The sequence below is a fragment of the Melanotaenia boesemani genome, chromosome 23 (assembly GCF_017639745.1).
Source record: "Melanotaenia boesemani isolate fMelBoe1 chromosome 23, fMelBoe1.pri, whole genome shotgun sequence".
In the NCBI taxonomy this organism is placed as follows: Eukaryota; Metazoa; Chordata; class Actinopteri; order Atheriniformes; family Melanotaeniidae; genus Melanotaenia; species Melanotaenia boesemani.
In genome coordinates, this window is record NC_055704.1 from 14,324,204 (window position 1) to 14,345,330 (window position 21,127).

Here is a 21,127-nt window from a genome sequence, read left to right on the forward strand (position 1 = left end):
GAAAACTTTTTTTGAGGGACTCAAAAACAAAACTTGCACAATTTACCATAGCAACAATGCAATACTCTGCCTGACCCAAATTGAAAAAAAAAATTACCTAAAGATAACCAAACAAAAACGTAGTGGCTTCCCATTGGGAAAGTACCATGGTTATTAATGTGTTTCATCTCACAAGTTATTTAACCCTAAATTATGAATTAAGTAGATTCTCAATCCTTAAAAAGTCATGTTGGAATGCATGCCCTGTGGTTGTGAAAGAGATGCTTATTTTAAGTGTCTGCATTAAGCAACCAAAACTACCAAAGGAGACTGGTGAAACTGCCAAAACACCTCCAAAAACATTAAAGCAACTGGGGGGATACTGAAAATGAAGAAATTTGGTTGAAAGAAAATCTTCAATGAACTCCAAAGATCACCAAAAATGCCTGGGGTAATTAAAATTAAAGAAGACAGAACTTATTTTTTGCCATCAAACATAGTTTTACAAGTATCGCCAAGTGTTATGAGAAAAAAAAAACAAAATACTGCAAGTAAATAGTTATGTAGCCTTAAGAAAACTTGTACTGAGTGAGGCCAGGGAGTGTATATACAGAAATATTAAAGCATATCCCTACTAACTGACTATGAGGTTATGATTTTTTCAACTTATGGTGTGCTTTGTAAAATACATACCAAAGCTGTGTAAATGTGGTGCATTGGTAAGTTTTTTCACCACATTATGTAACTATGTGTCAGCTCTTGCTGAACATACTTTAAACTCAAACTGCAGGTGACAAGACTGCAATTATGAAGTCATGCAAAGCCAAACATGCACATTCTTTCCACTACAGTTTTGTAGCTTTCCTTCTGTACAGAGTTACTTATAAAGTCTGGTGATTGAGGCCTCCTGCGCTAGGCACAGGTGTTTCAGCTCCATTTAATAGCCCAAATAAATCAGTCGGTGGCAGCTGCTGAGGGAAGACCTCATGACGCCTTTGTGGAGGTTAAAGAAGGGCAAAGAGAGCTGTTAAAGACTGCTTACCACCCAGGGTTTGCTGCAGAAATTGTAGATGGAGTAGAGCGAATTAATGCTTGGGACGCCACCAAAATGAAGGCCAATCACGAGGTTCCTGAAGTCTTCACCAGGAATCATGCTGTAGGCATGTTGGCGAATCAGGACAAAGTCTGGCTTGAAGGACCTGCACAAAGACAGATATTAAAAAGAAAACTGTTGGTGAGATTCAGATCATCAAGCTGCAAGGTTCTGGCAAATTGTAAACTTAAGAAAAGGTAAAATAATCCAGGACAGAAGAATTTAATGCGGTGGTTGAGAGTGAAATTCCTCAAACTTCATTAGATTCTGTGCTATGATTCACACTGATAGCTCCCAGAGGATGTTCCCAGATGTTTTCTCTGATCTCTTGATACCAGTGTTAAACTATGGGCTCCCTAAGGTCTGTATATTATAAATGCTGTCATCAGCAGGTCTATAAGTCTATGCAGGCACTGTACGAAGCAACCCCAAAAACACAAATTGCACTTCTGCAATAAGAAAATTCAATTTTAGCAATTTTCTTATTCAGTTCAAAGAAATATGCACATGGAATTATTTCTGCAGAGTGACACGTCTTCCCACTACGAGAGAAGAAGCAGCTTCTTTTCTTAGTTTAGCAGTTTTGTGAAAACAATCTAACAACTACACATCTTTGTACATTGCATAGTTTCTCATTATTTTGATACCAATCTTAACTATACAAGTGAAATTCAAAAAATTGAATATCGCACAAAACTTAATTTACTTCAGTAATTTAACTTAAAAAGGTAAACTAATATATTACATAAACTCATTATATGCAAAGTGAGATATTTCATGTGCTCTTTTCTGATGAGAGCAAATTTTGCTTCTCATTTGGAAATCAAGGTCCCAAAGCCTGGAGGAAGAATGGAGAGGCAGCAATCCAAGACATTGAAGTGCAGCGTAAAGTCTGTGTTGATTTGGGGAGCCATGTCATCTGCTGGTGTTGGTCCACTGAGCTTTATTAAGTCCAGAGTTAACGCAGCATCAACCAGGAGATTTTAGAGCACTTCATGCTTCCTTCAGCAGAAAAGGTTTTTGGAGATGCTGACTCTATTTTCCAGCAGGACTTGGTACCTGCCCACACTACCAAAAGAACTAAAATCTGGTTAAATGACCAAGAGATGACTGTGCCTGATTGGCCAGCAAAACTCCCCTGACCTGAACCCCATAAAAAATCTATGGGGCATTGCCAAGAGAAAGATGAGACACATGAGACAGAGCATTGCAGAAGAGATGAAGGCTGCTATTAAAGCATCCTGGTCTATATCTCACTTACAATGTATCTATATAATATATTAGTTTACCTTTTTAAGTTGAATTACTGAAATAAATTAGGTTTTGCGCAATATTAAAATTTTCTAGTTTCACCCGTATATGAGAGTTTTCCCTTAAAGGTGTTCAAAATATCGTAATCAGTTTGCTGAAGTAAAGTTTCGTAATTTGTTAGCTGTTTGTGCAATAGAGCATGCACCTGCAAAACCAATAGCGGACACTTAAAAAGAGTAGTCTGTAAAATTATGTGACATCCAGTAGTGAAGTAACAGACCAACCAGCTAATTACTCCTTACCTCACAACATGGAGCATTGCAGGCTTTGCTAGAGAGATAGAAATGCCAGATCTTATTGTTGTAATTCTACACTAATGACAATAGAGTTTATATTTTATTGCATTTCTGCCAGATTCATCCATGAGTTTCTGTCAGTTGTTTCCTTAAATGCTTCTCATAGAAGGTAAGTCCAAGGTACTTCATGTTCAATGCTGATAGCAAATGTTAGCATCTTATAATATCTTGAACATTACCACATTATGAACATTAAATATAAAAGTGTTACATACAGTATAGACATGAGTTGCCTGTCTTTATGACAACTGACTTTCTTTTCTTTTTTTTTAATGAAACACTACAGAATTACCTGTTTAATCACTGACCTGACTGTGCTAAGCCCAGAAACCTCCTGTGTACTAGTTGTTCCCAGGTTCACGGCTCTGTCAGCACATTGGCACGCACTGAATCTGGGCCTCGTGTTTACAGTCAGGGGCTTCATTATTCACTGACTGAGTCGGGTTGAAGAGGTGAAGAAATGCTCCTCACAGCACCTAATCTTTTTGGACTATCTATCCAATTAACACTGCCTAATCCTTCCTTTACAAACTGTTCTGGGAGCAAGGCCAAATGGCCCATCAAGCACCTGCAGGCATCCTTTAACCAGCCCACATCTTATATTCACAGAGGGAATTAAGCTTGACTTAAGTCTTTTTTTGTTTTTTTAACCTACAGTTTTAATTTCAAGTACAGTGCAGCTTAGATGCCTTTCATTTGTACAGCAGGGTCCTCGGGGTAAGGTCATGCAACCGTTTACTTCCAGTTTTTATGCTTCTACACAGAAACTATTACTCTTTCTGTGAGATATAGAACATACATAAAATGGACCTCATTGTATCAGTGGTAATAAAACACAAGTTTTTTTCTTTGTCTTTGACACCCACTGCAATTCAAAATTTTACAAACAATGCATTTCAGTAATAATGTATTCTCCTCCCTGAGCTGAACCCTGAGGATCCTAGGAGCTATGCTGTCTGTGCCTTTATGACCCTGCTAGGGTCACCCATGGCAATTAGGTCTTTATGGGGAGGGACCAGACAAAGCGCAGCTGAACAGACCCCTATGATGAATAAAAACAATAGATCCAGGTTTCCCTTGCCCTAAAGTGGGTGATCGAGGTCCCCCTCTGTAGCCAGGCCTAGGAGCGAGGGCCTGGTGGCCAGGCCTCTGCCCAGAGTGACATGGGCCCCTCCTCCTGTGGGCCTGTGGGTAGTGAATAAGGTTGCGAATACAAGCGGCTGAAATGAGTTTTCTCCTCGGGATGGCCAGGCTCTCCCCTAGAGATAGAGTGAAAAGTTTGGTGATCCTGGAGGGGTGCAGAGTAAAGTTACTGCTCTTCTACATCGAGAGAAGCCAGATGATGTGGCTAGGGTATCTGGTCAGGATGCCTCCTGGACGCCTCCCTGGTGAGGCATTCCAGGCATGTCCCACTGGGAGGAGACTACATCTCTCAGCTGGCCTGGGAATGCATGTATGTATTGAAATTAATGCTATGCAATCACAAGATACAATACGGAAGCTATTAGTAGAGGTAGTGTAGGGTCAAATGAAAGTGAATATCTAATACCCTTATTTTAAGCACTAATAACCTCCTATGCTACAGTCATCCTTTTTTCTGTCTTATCATCTAAATACAAACCTACATTGTTGTCTCCATAGTCATTGTTTACATCCTACAAATCCTGAAGCTCAGTATAATCTCAGTATGTAGCTCTTTCTTCTCGACAATCACAGTTATAATGATACTGAGGAACAATGTAGTGATTCAGAGTCTTGCCAAAAAACATTTTGACACATGGAAGGGCTAAGACTCAAACCACCCATTTATATTTACAAAATCAATCCCTCTTTAACCTGAACCAAAACCCTCCAAAATGTGTGCTTGTAAGCACAGGTACACATAAAATAAATCAATTTGGTGTGTGGACTGAAGTTACAGCTAGACCCCTATCAAACACCTTAAGTGTTGCTTTTGTAAGACAGCAAGGTCCAAATTGGCAGGATCGTTGAGGACGATCTGGTCTGAACAACAGAATGACTGCAGCTGTTCCTTCCTTCATACACTCAGCCAGAGCGGCAACAGAAAAGGGCTCCTCTCTTTTATTTATACTGGATAGAGCTGTCTTTTGAGCCAAAAAGAAAAATTATTCTCAAGAAGAGCATGTCACGACTCCTGACTAATGCTACAGACTCTGTTTCCTATTGATAAAGCAGCACTGGACACACAGCAAGTCTTCAAACATCAGGTGCAGAGAGTGTTTAAGTACACAGTAAGAGTAAAACACTGACAAAAATAATGCAGATGAAAAAAAAAAGTATTAATTTGATATATTATTAATCATGCTAATGAGAATGTTTCAGAGAATGACAAAGAGGAGGGAAGTAAAATAACTAGGATTATGGATTCTGTTTTATATAAGAGCAATTTGAAGATCTATATCAAGCATTTAACTTATCGAATTATGTAATGCCAGAACAGGCAACATCCCATAAAACCAAAGATTTAAAACAAATCTTGTAAAGATGAAAGCAAAAACCAAGAAATAACTGAGAAAGAACTAAAATCTTTAGAGTAGTGCTTAAATTGTTTGTTTTTAAATAATTTCATTAAAAAAATTTTTTTATTTAATATTTTATACAGTTTATAGACAGCATTTAAGATAGTTGCCATCTCTAACTTGACCAATTACAGATACAGTAAGTAACTGTTATATCGGAAAACTATGCAAAATGTTAATCAAAAATGTCCCAGAAATCAAAATTACATGTTTGACATTTCCTGTAAGTTCTTTGAAAAGCTGGAAGTTAGTTTTTGTTTGTGTTTTTAAATTAAAATAAGTAAGTGGATAAGAATTTCTAGAAGCTTCATCTCTGGTTGAAATTGGGCTGAAACATTAAAAAGAAATCAGAACCTCAAAATAGTGATTTAATACATGTTTTGTCTTATACTATGTAGTCACAACACATCTGCATCTGAGGTAAGAAACCATTGTCTCATTTCTCTGCTAAAATCCTCATAAAACTGTTTTAGTTTTACGGATTCTCCTTATATTGTGAATTGTATACATATAGAAAAAATAAAAATAAAACATCTGACTCATGCCATAACTACAGGAAGGTTTTAACCAAGCTATGGTTAATGCAGCAAGTGCCCCAAAGCAACAAAACATCAAAGGTTTGCCACCCAATGACTATGTTTTTTATCTCTTTACTCAAGCTTGTTCGTCCAAAGCAGGTCTGCCTGTGAGTCATGGATTAACAATAAAGCAGCACATTTATGTTTTACGATCTGAATCAGTTAGGCCCTAGAGATACCCCTTCACGACCGATATGCTAATGTGCCCTTTAAATGGGTTCAGTGTTGCAATAAAGGCTGGTACAAGGCTCTGATGGGGGGTGATGGGGTTATAGATAGGGACATGAGGACAGAAAGGCTCTCCATGAAATCATCAGCCCACTAATAACACATGAATAGTAAACTGAGTAAGAAAAGTATTGAAGTGTTGGGGGGAAAAAAGAAGAAACAAATCGGCATAATAGGAAATGATTTTTGCCATGAAGTCAAATGAACCTGAATCTGAAAAATGCAACATTAACTAATCTAGCAGAGTTATTTAATTCAATAAATCCATTTGCTATGGATAGCACAAAATTACTACCAATTTTTAATAATGCCATACTTGTAGCTTTATATGAGTTCTGGGCTTAAAACCTAAAAATCATTGAATGCTGCTACAACAGATGTTTATATATGAATGCTATTTGTGTGTAGCCCTTTTTATTCATCATTCCAAAGCTTTACACACAGTAGATAATGCAGTAATAAAGCAAATACTTTTCAGTGCAATACTGTAGAACCTGGTCTTGGTAGTTTTTGAAAAGGATCACTCTAACAGATCCTGGTGCATGAGAGCAAATGGCATCATCTCCATCTACCTCAGTGTGACTAATGGTGTTCCTCAGGGGTGGGTTCACTGGTCACTGGTTCAAGCCTCGTCTGGGAGAAGGTTCAATCAGTGGCCTTTCTTCTGGAGTTTGCATGTTCTCCCCATGTATTCATGTTAAGTCTTATCTTTCTTTTGCGTCAAAAAAAGAAACACTTTTACGTCTTTGCTAGATTATGACAATGGTCTTTATATGCATGCTTCTTCAAAATGCCTACATACCTTGGACACTGCCTACCACAAACCACTGAGTTTAATCAAAACTGAGTGCATCTTAATTTGTCAAGTTGTAGGGTCATCTTTGCCCTTTAGTCCCAAACACCATCACATTCTTTTATAAAGCAATTGTTAGTCTTCTAGACCCATCTACAGACCAGCGTACTTCAAAAAGTACTGGAAGTTATTAATCCAAAAAAGTTCATAGTATCGATAATTTTCTATAGCTAATTTAGTTCTTATGTTATCAGACACTTAGTTTTATCATAAAACCTATTCCCATAGGTAGGCTAATGATAAACTAAGTGTCTGATAACATAGGAACTAAATCCGCTACTGGAAGTTATTTTTTCAGCTCCTAATATTCTTTCCTTTCAACATTATGTAGAGACCATACTGAGCTGTTCAGATTTGCAACAATAGCATTGCTAATGCTACTAGCTAGCCAGCTGAGCATACATGAGTTTCACTGCAGCAAGCATGGAAATAACAGAAAAATGTTTCATTGAGAGTCTGGTAAATGTAAAACTTCCCCAGTTTGATTTGAGACCACACTAGCGGGTTAAAAAAAAAAAAAAAAAACATTCAGAAAAAAAGGTGTGCTAAATGTAAGCGTATTAAGAATTTGTAAAACATACCATACTTGCTTTGGGAGTTGGGTACAGCTAAAAACAGCTAAAAGAGGAAGTTTAAAAAAAAAAAAAAGTTAAAGGGGGATGAAGGGGGTTGCTTTGTATGTGCTTGATGTGTTAAAGATGTAACTGGTTGGTATTTAATTGTTGTTTAATTGTTGTTTTATTCGGTAAGCAGCTAACTCCGGTTGGGGCTGTTATCCGGCAGGTTTTTGTTGTTTCCCTGCTCCAACATACCTGACTGAAATTAATGCGTGATTGTGAAGAAGTTGTCAAGAAGCTGAATTCATTTGATTTGATTCTGGTGTGTTACCTGCTGGTTAGCGGCACTCGAGAACCAAAGTGAGTAATAGAATGGTAAGAGAAAAAAAAAGCTAGCAAAGCTCAGAGTGCCAATACATATATGTAAAGCAAGAACAATTCACTTAATATCTGCTTATAGTTATGAATACATAATGGAACAAACCTGACATTTATATGGCTATTATACAATATACTGTACAACAGTGCCAACAGGATCTTTTCATCAGCAGACCTTAAGCAAGAAGCTATTCATACTCAGGACAATATGCTGCCACTGGGTCACAAGATCCATTTATCACACAGAATCTCTGACCTAATAGGCTCTAAAGGGATACTGAGTTGTGGGGAACATTTGTACTCAAAACGACCCTTTGCTTGGCTCTAAAGCTGCTGAGGGCCTTATCTTCCTCCATTAGTCTGTCTCTCATTGATAAGGCTAGTCGGGATAGAACTCACTTGGAATGCCACAAATGTCAAACAGTACATACCGAGGATCAGCACAGCACTCGTACACAATGGGGCATTGTACCATGCTGGCCCTCCGTCATCACAGGGAAATGCACCTTAGAGAGAAAAGTGTGCTTTCCTGTTTTTCAGGACAGACGCTAAAGCATAATGCCATAAATATGTTATGTGGCCACATAAATTAACTGAAAATTTCACTGGATTGTAAAATAGGGAATATATTCTACAATTATTTACTTTTATCATTTAAAACTGATATTATTTCTTATTCAGATTCTCATTAACATAAGTCACTAAAACTTATATAAATAGATAACTTATTTAATAAGAAAATAGTACCTCATATCCACTATAAACAGAATCATCATGTCACTCAGCAGGTACCCGAGCTTTTCAGGGTGGTTTAGGGTCAAAACCATCCATTTTCCATCCATCCATTTTCTACCGCTTATCTGGAGATGGGTTGCGGGGGCAGCCGCCTAGGCAGGGAAACCCAGACTTCCCTCTCCCCGGCCACATTCACTAGCTCATCCGGAGGGATCCCGAGGCGTTCCCAGGCCAACCGAGAGATGTAGTCCATCCAGAACACCTCACCAGGGAGGCGGCCAGGAGGCATCCTAACCAGATGCACAAGCCACCTCATCTGGCTCCTAACGATGCGGAGGAGCAGCGACTCTACTCTGAGACTATCCACCTGAAGGCGGAGGATAGGCTACCCTTTCGTCCACTGGGGTAAAACCCAACGTACAGGCACCAAGTTGGGTGGCAATGAGCATGCCAACACCTGCTCGGCTCCTCTCACGGGGAGCAACTCCAGAATGGAAGAGGGTCCAGCCCCTCTCAAGGACAGTGGTTTCAGAGCCCAAGCCATGCTTTGAAGTGAGTCCAACTATATCTAGCCGGAACTGCTCAACCTCACGCACCAGCTCAGGCTCCTTCCCCGCCAGAGAGGTGACATTCCACGTTCCTAGAGCTAGCTTTTGCAGCCAAGGATCAGACCGCCAGGGTCCCCACCTCTGGCAGCCGCCTAGCTCACACTGCACCCGACCACTATGGTCGCCTCCTGCAGGTGGTGAGCTCACGGGAGGGTAGGCCCATGTCACCCTTTCGGGCTGAGCCTGACCGGGCCCCATGGGTCACCAAGCACTTGCCTCCGTGCCCCACATCCAGGCCTGGCTCCAGAGGGGGGCCCCGGTGACCCACGTCCGGGCAAGGGAAACCCTGGTCCTTGCTTTGTCATCATCTTAGGAGTGATTTGAGCCGCACTTCGTCTGGTCCCTCCCCTAGACACCTGTTTGCCATGGATGACCCTACCAAGTGCATGAAGCCCCTGACAACACAGCCGCTAGGATCATCAGGACCCACAAACTCCTCCACCACGATAAGGTGACGGCTCAAGGGAGGAGCAAAACCATCCATTTTTCCATCCACAAGCGGGTCCGGCACTCCATACTCCCAGAGTATCCCAAACCCCCCACAGGAGTCCCCCCAGGTGGGGTGTACACATGAACCTCATTTAGTCTCAAATGTCATTTAGTCTCAAATATCTTTTCACTCATTTGCAGGAGTAGCTCATTGAGCTCAGAGAAAAAGCTCCAATTACCTACTGCATGCCACCCACACGGCATCATACCACAAAGTCAGGACCCGCAACGGCTGCAGAAGGGACCGGGCGAGCCGTCTTTCATGCTTCCCCTCACTGACGGCGTATCCCTGGAGAACAAGTTCAACGTCCTGGATCTTGTGGATTTTCCTCCTCTGGCCGCTGGCCCTTGCCATCCTGCTGTGTCTCCGGGGTCGCTACCATCCTGCTCCCGGAGCCGTGACGGGCAGTCCCACGCTGCTGTCAGAACTCGCTTAAAGCTTAAAGCTGGATTTCCTTCATCTTTTCACGTTGCTTGGACTATGTCAAGTAAATGTTTATATCTCTGGCCCCACCCCCACTTGCGGCAGAGGGATAGGCTGCTTCAGCAGGCTGCTCAGCCTCAACAAGTGGCTCTCCTCCGCCTGTAGTTCCCACAGCCTGGGTTTTATTAACAACTCTGATGCTTTCTGGGAGCGGAGGCATCTTTTTGGGGCTGACGGGCTCCACCTCAACACGCGGGGCTGCCGTCTTCTGTCCGCCAATTTGGTATTTGGTGTACAGCACTCCTACTCCCAGCCCACTCATTACACCAAACCCACTGCACCTGCTGACCTGTCCGCCATGGATTGATGCCCCCCTGGTCCCAGTTCCTACTTATTCAGTTCCACTTTTAACAGCAAAGCTCACAATACTGGACTTGGACCTAACATTCCTCCAAACAGTTCATCAATTCATGTCATCATCACATTCAGAGAGCAACCACACCACCACAAACCATATCATACCGTAAACATCAATAATCTCAGGCCTCTTCCAAAATGTCAACCAGTACCTGCCTTTTCAGTTCAAATGTCACCAGTCACACTCAACATGGCACTTTTAAATATACGCTCTCTGTTAAACAAGTCTTTTATTGTCAATGACCTGATTTTAGACCACAAACTAGACTGTTTGTTTTTAACTGAAACGTGGTTGGGTGTGGATGCACCTGTTGTTCTAGCTGAGGCCTCCCTGCCAAATTTTAACTATTCTTTTTCTATAAGAACTGGTAGGAAAGGTGGTGGCACAGCATCTTTAACCAATAACACTCTCACCACCAAACAGATTTTATTCGCTAATTTTACCACTTTTGAATACCACGCCATTGTTTTTAGCAGCCCTCCAATTTTATGTGTCACCGTTTATAGACCACCACAAAAATGTGCTGCTTTTATTAATGAGTTTTCAGAATTTTTATCAATCATACACACAACGTACAACATGATAATTTTAACCGGTGATTTTAACCTCCACATAAATAATCCTTTAGACTCTGTTTCAAAAGAGTTTTTAAACATTCTTAACTGTATGGATTTTACGCAACATGTCACGCAGCCAACTCACAACAGAGGACACACACTGGACTTGGTCATTACCTATGGCCTTTCTGCCAGTGTGTCCTCTGTTGTTGACTTGGCTGTCTCTGACCACTACTGTGTGTTTTTTAACATCACCGGTTTTATTCAGCGGGAGACCTCGGTGCGAACTGTGAGGAAGAGCTATCTAACCTCTGAAGTGGCTGCAAATTTTATCAAGGTTTTAGATAAATGTCCTCCTGTGATTTTACCTGCACCCTGTGATTTTATTGTTGAACACTTTAACAGTAAACTGAAGACAAGCCTCGACTCTGTTGCTCCACTCACTACAAAAAAGATTTACACAAAACTTATATCTCCCTGGAGGAATGAGGAGGTCAAAAAACTCAAAAGAAATTGCAGGGCGGCAGAAAGGAGATGGAGGAAAAATAAAATGACAATAAATTATCAGATATTTTGTGAGCAACTTAAAATTTACAATAACGCACTAAGGAACTCAAGAAACATGTACTTCGCAAAAATAATCAGTAACAATGAAAATAATCCCAAGGTTCTTTTTTCCACCATCGATCACCGATGTAACCCTGATTTTAACAGCTCCCAGCGAACCTCCACGGACTCTCTCTGTGAGCAGTTTGCAGACCACTTCAGAGGTAAAATCAGTGCCATCAGATGTGGTATTTTATCCAACCAGAACACGAACACATCTGAGTGCTTGCTTTTACCTGAGGAGACACTGGACAGTTTTGTCCTGGTTAATGCTGAGATCCTTGATAAAGTTTTCTCCACAGTAAAACCCACCACATGTCTTTTAGACCCAATTCCCACTTCACTTTTTAAATCATTTTATGGATTTTTTAAAGACGAGCTTTTATGCATGATAAATTGCTCTCTTCAGATGGGCGTTTTCCCTGCGGCCTTTAAAACGGCGGTGGTGAGGCCCCTTCTGAAGAAGAGCAATTTGGATTGTAATGATTTTAATAACTATAGACCTGTATCCAACTTACCATTTTTAAGTAAAATTCTAGAAAAACTGGTTTTTATTCAGCTTAATGATTTTTTAAATAGTAGAAATATCCTTGAGATATATCAGTCTGGATTTAGGGTGAACCACAGCACAGAGACTGCTCTCCTGAAGGTTTTAAATGATTTTAGGATTAACTGTGACTCACAGAACCTCTCAGTCTTGGTGCTACTGGATCTTAGCGCAGCATTTGACACAGTAGACCACACTATTCTTTTAAACAGACTGAAACACCCGGTGGGCCTCTCTGGTGCTGTTCACAACTGGTTCACTTCCTATCTCACAGACAGAACTTATATGGTAAGTTTGGATACATGCTCCTCTAAGATCCATAAAATGACATGTGGTGTGCCTCAAGGGTCAGTTTAATGCCCTGTTCTTTTTAATTTGTATATGCTCCCTCTTGGCAGTGTCATCAGGAGGTATGGAGTAAACTTCCACAGTTATGCTGATGATACTCAGCTGTACATCTCCATGTCTCCTGATGACACGAGACCAATGGATGCCCTTTTCAACTGTATTTTAGATATCAAATCCTGGATGGCAGAAAACTTTTTACAGCTTAACCAGGACAAAACTGAAGTTTTAGTCATTGGTCCTGAGGCTCAGAGAGAGAAACTCTTAGCTAAATTACAGGCATCCGCATTAAACCCATCATCACAAGTAAAAAACCTGGGCGTTATTTTTGACTCTGAGCTTGGTTTTATTCCACATATTAAACATGTTACTAAAATAGGATTTTATCACCTAAAAAACATAGCCAGAGTCCGTCCCATTCTCTCTCGGGCCAACACGGAGATGCTGATGCATGCTTTTATCACCAGTCGTATTGACTACTGTAATGCCCTGCTCTCTGGTCTTCCCAAAAAGAGTATTGCACCTCTACAACTCCTACAGAACTCAGCTGCTCGTGTGCTGACGAAGACCAGAGGGCGGGCCCACATTACACCGGTTTTAGAATCACTGCATTGGCTCCCCATGTGTTTCAGGATCAATTTTAAGGTTCTCTTATTGGTTTTTAAATGTCTTAATGGTCTTGGGCCTTCTTATCTTTCAGATCTGCTTTTACCTTATGAACCCTCGCGGCCCCTGAGGTCTTCCGGTACTGGCCTCTTGACTGTACCTAAAGTCAGGACACATACTCACGGAGAGGCAGCTTTCCAGTGGTATGGTCCTCGTCTGTGGAACAGCCTGCCGGAGGAGCTCAGGGCTGCAGAGAATGTTAATGTTTTTAAGAGCAGGCTCAAGACCCACCTTTTTAATTTAGCTTTTACTTAATATTTATTCATTTTATTTTTATTTATTTTATTCCCCTAGCCTATTTATTTTTCTGTGTTAACCCATTTTTATTTATTTTATGCTTTTATTCTATTTATATTATTTTTAGGTTATTTCCCCAGTGTTTCCTCGGAGGGGGCTCTCTGCACCGGGGGCTTTCATCGGCTGTGGCTGCTGCGGCTCTGTCCTGCGGGTTCTTCAGTCTGGTTGGGTGGCTCCTCTGCCTCTCAATTGGCCGTGTGCCCTGGGTCGGTGTCCTGGCGGTTGTAGCCTGTGAGCGGCTCCCGGTGCAGACGGCTCCCTGTGATAGTGTTTCCTTACCAGGCTCATCTGTGCTCAACCTCACATTAGTCTTTTAATATGTGCAAGTATGTGTGTGTGTATGTGTATGTGTATGCTTGCTTGTACACAAGCGGGGAGGGAAGGGGTTGTGTGTGGTGGTTTCGGTGGGGTGGGGTGTGGGGGTGACATTGTTTTAACCATGGAAAGCACTTTGTGCTGCATTTATGTATGAAAAGTGCTCTATAAATAAAGATTGATTGATTGATTGAAAGTTATTTTTCAAACACTGTAGTGACTATTCAATCATCGTTGTTTGTTGGATCAAAATTCAACAAATCAAGATCTGATCCATATTAATTTCAGAAAATCTGTATAGCAATACACATGAAATTTAGTTTTCACACATCAGAACCCAACTGCGTCATCTAGCCTGACTTTTGTAAAGACATTAAGAAAATAGCCTTAGTAAGCTACCAAAAAGCTGGACAGATTTAGAAATGTTGACAAAAGAAGCAATATTTTTGCTCATTTCTGACAATGAATATATTTGCATCTCTAAGACAACATTGACTACTACACGACTACAGTGGAACCTACCTGGTTAGGATTATGCAGAAAAAGTACTTGATAATGGTTAGGTAAAAATCACAGGTATAGTCAACTCTTTAAAACATTAACCGCATACTTTGAAGCTTAATTTTACAGTTTGTGTGTTTATTGAGTCCAGAGATTTTGCATGCACTTGTTGTTCCTAAGGTTGGATTCACACCAGCCCTTCTGAAACAAATTGTAGTTCTTTTGCTTGAAATGTCCAGTATGAAAGCGCAGCTGAATTCTGATGTGTATCAAAGACTTGAAATCTGGTCATTCCAAAAACATCTTCTTCGTCTTGGTTTGCATCAAGTGAACCAAATGCAGAAAGTAGACTAAACGTCTGTGGCAGAAATGGAGGTTGTCCTGCCTCAATCAATAAAGGGGCAAGTTTCTTATGTCCATTGATAGTCTTTCTTCAAAATTCTTGATGCAGTGCCACCTCTGGTAAGGAGGGGAATGTGTTATTCAAAAGGTTCAGTTGACTAAGTGCAGCATGAAAGCCAGTTCAAACCAGAACAATGTTCCAAACCCCAATTGAGCCGAGTCCCCCAATCGTACCAAGTCTTGCGGACATTTAGGTTTGAACACAAACCTAAGACTTGTTAAATCTATGACTTCTTGTTCCAGTAACACTAGGCCTGGCGGTACCTGGCATGGACCCTCTGTAGTGGGCTAGTCATGGCTGCCAGAACTCTGATTTGCCTCCAGCTAAAATCCTTCTCTGGGGCTCTTATCCGCTCTAGCAAAGGTCATATAGCAAACAAAAAACAGTTAGATACCTTTATTTAAATCACACGTGAAATCCAAGGAGCAGGTATAACTTAAGCACAACTACAAGCTAAACAAATTACAGAGCATTTAGTCACTTATATGTTATTGTGTCGAGGATTTGGAGAAGAGTCCCATGGGAGGCAGATGTAATGACGAGAGGAGCTGCAAGAGAAATAGAACACCAAATGACCTATAGCAGAAAGGGAAATGAGCATTGTAAGGAGTTTGAGTGAATTAGGAGGGCCATTTGTATTCAATGTTTTATTACAAAAGCAGAGATAGTGGAATGGGCCTCATGGCCACTCACATACTTTCATTATGGTCACAGCACTCTGCAAGGAAACACCCTCAGGCCTCCTAAAGCCATGTCTGTACTCGGCATGTTTGTAAGCGGGATTTATTTGCTCGGTAACAAGATGAACCTTTCTGAGGTATTAGGTGTTGCTCCAGGCAGACAGTTCCTTCCTTGATTAAAACAGACTTTCCTGGGAAGGGTGTAAGGGGTGTTAACACTGTATACGTGTGTGTGTGCTTATGAGGACTGTTTCTATGTGGTCTAAGTATTAAATTGTCACCTGAGGAAAAAAAACAAGTGTCCTTGTGTACTTAAAGGTTTTGGAAAGAAAGTGGGCCTGGCTCTGTCTGGTTGAAACTGATAGCTTTCACAACATAAAATTAAAAAGAAATAGAAAGAATTAAGTCAGACAAGGATCTGTTACTATATTTCTGCCTATATTTCTGCCTTCCTCCAGAGATACCTAGGAAAGGCGACAAGGCAAGATGGCAGTGGCAGCCATGAACCCCACACATAGTAATACAAGGCCCATTTGAACAGTTGATAAAAATCCTGTCAAGTAATCTAAAATATTCATAGAATTTTTTTTAATCTGAAACTTTTTATGAGTACTTTTATCTGATTCAGAAAGGACTGTTTGTCTGTTACCCATTCACACCAGCCTTTTTGATTCAGATCTGAGTCTTTGCTCAGAAAGTTCACTTCATTTTGGGTATTTGTGAATGCGCAAACTAATTCTGATTTGAAACAAAGAAGCGGACTCGGTACATACGCAGGTCTCTGTAACACATCGAGCAGACCAAATACAGGAAGCGGGCAACAAAACAAAGTGCATTGTGAGCTCAGCGCACGGCAACGTGGGTAAACACAACCAAAACTGTTCAGATTTAACACTAAACTTGTGAATAATGAGTCTGTCTCAGATAAATTCTATGAATAAGCAAGAACTCTGAGACTAGAGTAGAGCTCAACACTTTAATCCAACAAGGACAACAAAAGTATATACAAAATATGTGATAAGAATATTATGAAATGTTATTTCTTAGTATTTTTTCTAATTCTTAAAATGAATTTAAGCTTTGTCTAGCCTGTAGTACTGCTTTGAAAGTTAAATTTCTTCACAAACTAAGTTTTATACAAAGACACTTTAAAATATTATAAGGAACTTTGTTTTCTAAAATTATGTTTCATCTGGATTAATATAGCTGCTGTGGGTTTCTTTGGATATTGAATGTAAGAGTGAGATATTTTCAACCATTTAGGGATTTGGGTCAGTCTATTTTGACTCTGCCTTTAAGGACCAAACACGTACATCCCAGATGCAACAGGGAAGTTGTGCCTGGAAGTAACCAGGTTCAGGTACACTGCTTCAGTGCTAACTGCTTGTTTTAGTCTGCAGCGGAATATGAAATGCACCATTTTTCTCTCATTTTTCTCTTTTCAGGAATAAATCAGAGTGATGCCATTTTTTCTAAAATACAATTACGCTGAAAAAAATAAAACAAAACAAAACCTTTAGCTAAAATCAAAGGGCGATCAGTGCAACAGAAAGCAAAATATCCATTAATTCCAGTTTGCTGTGAAGACGTTTGTCCATTAGCAATGGATTAGAGAATTTTAGCCAATCAAATCGCTCTACAATGTACCGAAACATCTACCATGACTATATTTAGTCTGAATGCAGCAGGGCATTTATTCTTTCATGTATTTTATATCATACTTAATGTATGTTTTGTTATGTCTGCAAATATTTCTAACAATCAAACTTCATTTAAAGGTCTTGAGCTACCCCATTTCTTTATATATTAGGAATACTTTTTTTTAAAACATATAAATAATAAAAGTACAGTTTGTGAGTTTGTACAATTCTAATGAACCTGAAGGTCAATATTTGGTGTGGCCACTGTTATTCTTCAGCACAGCCTGAACCCTTACAAGTAGGTCTTCAGAAATAGTTCTCCAGGGTTCTTTAAAGGACTTTCCAAAGCTCTTCATTGGATGCTGGCTGCCTTTTCTTCTGTTCTCTGTAAAGATGATCCCATACCGTTTCAGTAATGTTGAGGTCCGTGCTCTGGAGCAGCCAATCCATGACTAAATTGTATATTTTTCTATCAAGGTCCATTTTTACAAGATTGGTTGTGGGATCATTTTAACCTGGCAAAATAAAGAAATTACCAATAAGACACTATCCAAAATCTAACAGCAACCCTAAAAAAAAACCTTCAACTCCTCCACTTTCATGAGTCAATTCTTTACATGGAGGTGTTTAAGTATCATGAACTGTTGTTCACGAGTCAGGTTAGTGGGATGGTGCCCCAAGCCGCCTGTCAGATGCCAAACGAGCCTGTCATAATGAAGAAATCTGAGCTGAAATACCAGCTGATCCATGCTGTAAACCCTTTCCTATGCTCGTGAACGGCTGGAAGTGACTGAACCAGTGAGTTTCATCACGAGTGGTCAAAATAACCTTCCTCTGAAGGGTGTTATCTTTAGAGATCAGATGACGAGCTTGCATATCCGAGAGGGGCTAACGTCACTGCTTTGTGCATCCAAATAGACCATCTGAGGTTGTTTGCTCAGGATTGCTTCCGGATTTTTCACAGGGGATGTGTTTAGGACGTCCTATCAGAAGGCAGCCATTGGGAAGACCCAAGATTTGCTTCAGAGGTGATATTTCTGGCTGGGAAAAGCTTTGTTTTCCCTCTGGAAAAGTTAAAGGGAACTGCCTGAAGATCTCTTCTCAGACCTGTTGCCAGACCCAAACAACTTTCATTTACAGTTCCAAACTGCTTTTTCCCCTCATTACATTTGTTCTAGCTCATACACTACATAGAAATGTTTGTGAAAAGGTTGACTGTCTCCAGAGATCGTCTCAAATGGCTCTAGTGAACCATGATTAATGAAGAAAATACTTTATAACTTTCCACACCGTTTACCCTCCCTATGTAGATGTTGCAAGAGATTAATATTTAATGCACACTACACATGACAAGTGTGAGAGAAACCTGACTACATTAGCAGCAGTGAAACTACAGAACTGTGAGAAAGTGTGTTGCTACATGGAGCCAACAGTGGAGAGCACGCCTGTAGACAAGAGGTCAGAGGTTCCATCAGCCAGGAGACACGTGGAAAAGCTGGAGCCTGCCTTAAATATATTCAGTAAACGTGCCTGCACGCATGTGTGCAACCCTTGTATGAACGCACATACAGAGACAGAGGCAACACAATCACTGAGGGTGTGATTCATTTGTGGTTGGGAAGTTAGTGTTTGAACATTCCTTAGGCTGAGAACCAAACATACAGCTGTCACAGAAATAATTAGGCCATGATCTATGGAAAGGACACATTTTAAAGGAAGTTTGCACAGTTTTCAGCACGTTCTTTTATCCAGACAATTCTCCAGCGTCCTCCTTGAGGAGGGAAAATTACGAGTCAATAAAGCAACTTCTAGAAGTTTGAACTTGTGACTTTCTAGTTGCAGGACTGCTACACATTAATAATCATCTGGTTGCTTGAAGCAACTATTATTCCATTTGTAGACATAAATAATGTGCAAAAACAATTTGGCAGTGAATGTCAGTGTTTGTGAGCAAGGCAGTCATCGCACCATCTGCATCCAATTTAGCCTCTAAATCATTACAGCAAATATCACCAAAATATTCAAAGCACGCAATAACCCCAGTGTCAGCTCCTACAACAGGTTGCATTGTAACAACAGCTGCATTAAAACCCCTAGTCAACTACTATCCTCACTGAACTGGTGCAACATGGTCAGACCATTTTCCACAACTTTTTGTAGTCAAGCATAAAATCACAGATCATCTGATTATTATTTCTCAGAGAAAAAAGAATGAATGGAGTGATGACATTGAATGGCATGCACAAATATTTAGATAATAGTGTATTCACAGAGGTTTTTTTTTTTTATTTAGATTTTTTTTTAATGAAAAGTTTAAAATCAAATATTCATTTGAATGCATCAACAGCTTGCAGCCTACACAAAAATTAGGTCTTCCTGTCTCCATCATTTCCTCCAGCTCTTCATGGAGACATGGGTTTACCAAAGCTTGCAGAAATATGCTTGCTTTGGTGATCATGGGTTTTTGCCAGGGTTTACACAGTAGGACATGCTGGAAACAGTGGAAATGACTGAGTTCTACATCTATTTGTAATCTCAGATCTGCAAATCTACTGGGAGGAGGAATGCAACTCAATATTAGATATCACAAGTGAAACAATCTTTCAACACATAGGCCAAGCATTATCAACTTGGAAGGACTGACCATCAACGTCTCAAAAACCCTGATTTAAATGGACATAATTTTCATCCATAAGAAATTAACAAGAACAATTTCTTCATAGGTGGAAATATTAAAGGTTAATTCAACATTAGCAACACATATTATATATATACATATATATATATAATAATGGTTATATATAATAACAGTTCACCACCAATTTCTTTCTGGATGTTAAACAACTAAATGTTTGCTTTTCTTTGCTAGCTGCTGTATGTCTCAACTCAAAGTAGCCCATTGAAAGTGGAGATGACAAAATACTAAACACAAATATAGAGGGTTAAATATTATCTGTATAATTATCCATCTTTTGCAACCAACTTTTACATTCCATGAACTCAGGTGATCCATGTTTTAAATAAAAGAATAAGGCTTATGGTTATCTCAAAGCTGTGATGTCTGACAGCTCTTGGTTTTGATTATAAAAAGCACTGGCGACTTTCATCAGGTTGGCTGTGGCAGGGACATGACATTGTTAGCCGCTTCTGCCACTGCTAGCTACAAATTTAGCTCTATAATCTTTATAAGCTAAGCTAAGTGCTGACATACTAAAATATAGCACAGGCATGGCTTCAGTTGGTTGAGAGAACTTTTTTCACTGTGACTTTTGCAGGTGATTCATATTATGTAAAATCTATCAAATTCACTTAATAACTGCAGTCAAAGGTTTTAATTTAAGGTAACAGATTAAGGCTATAGATTGATTAACTGCATGCTAATTTTGCTAACTAGCTTCCCATTAACCTCAACAGGCTAGCATTGCAACCAGAGAGCTAACAGGAATCTGTGTTGTTAGAGCACTAATTAGACTCCATAGTGACAATGGCTGTTTGCTTAACATCCCAGTAGAGAAGTTGACAAGATTAAGCTTTAAAACAAGCTGTTTTGGGTTTTCTACCAACATAGTGACAGTACAGACCTTATTCTTCTAAGTTTTTTTTTTTTTCTCACAGCCATGCTTAATATCCCTGAAAAAACAAAACTGCTGTCATTGTGATGGTTCTCGAGGATTCAAGATTAATAAGGTCAGTGTCTCATCTTCTGTCTACCCATCTCACCTGACCACTTTGCTGCCACCCTTGTTGACTTGCATGTCCACCATACATCCTGAGTTGACGTATGAAGCCAGGTTAATCTCCGAGAACTCTGCCTGGAAGATACAAGAGCAAAAGAAAAAAAAATGTTTTATGTCCCATAGCAACATGTGAAGTAACTGAACTCCCTGACTTAAGTCTGTTTATCTCTTATTCATGACAACTTGCTTTCTAGTCTCATGCTTTTGAAATCTTTAAGTTCTGTGATGTAGTTTTCAGAATGTAAGAAAACCATCTGCAACCCCCAGGAAATGTTGCAATGGATCCTTTAATGTCATTTTAACATTTTGAATTTGCACTGACAAAAGAAAAAGAGCTGGAGAGATA

The 21,127-nt window shown here is 40.0% G+C and overlaps 1 protein-coding gene across 3 annotated transcripts in view; it reads right to left on the minus strand.

Annotated features, from left to right (window-relative positions):
- LOC121634788 (synapsin-3-like) overlaps positions 1-21,127 on the minus strand; it is a 132,489-nt gene that overhangs the window by 70,115 nt on the left and 41,247 nt on the right. For all 3 annotated transcript variants that reach the window (XM_041977708.1, XM_041977707.1, XM_041977709.1), the window contains exons 4-5: positions 20,765-20,856; positions 1,022-1,178 (exon numbers count right to left, since the gene is read on the minus strand). In XM_041977708.1, coding sequence (XP_041833642.1) covers positions 1,022-1,178; positions 20,765-20,856 — 249 coding nt within the window. The remainder of the gene's footprint in view (positions 1-1,021; positions 1,179-20,764; positions 20,857-21,127) is intronic.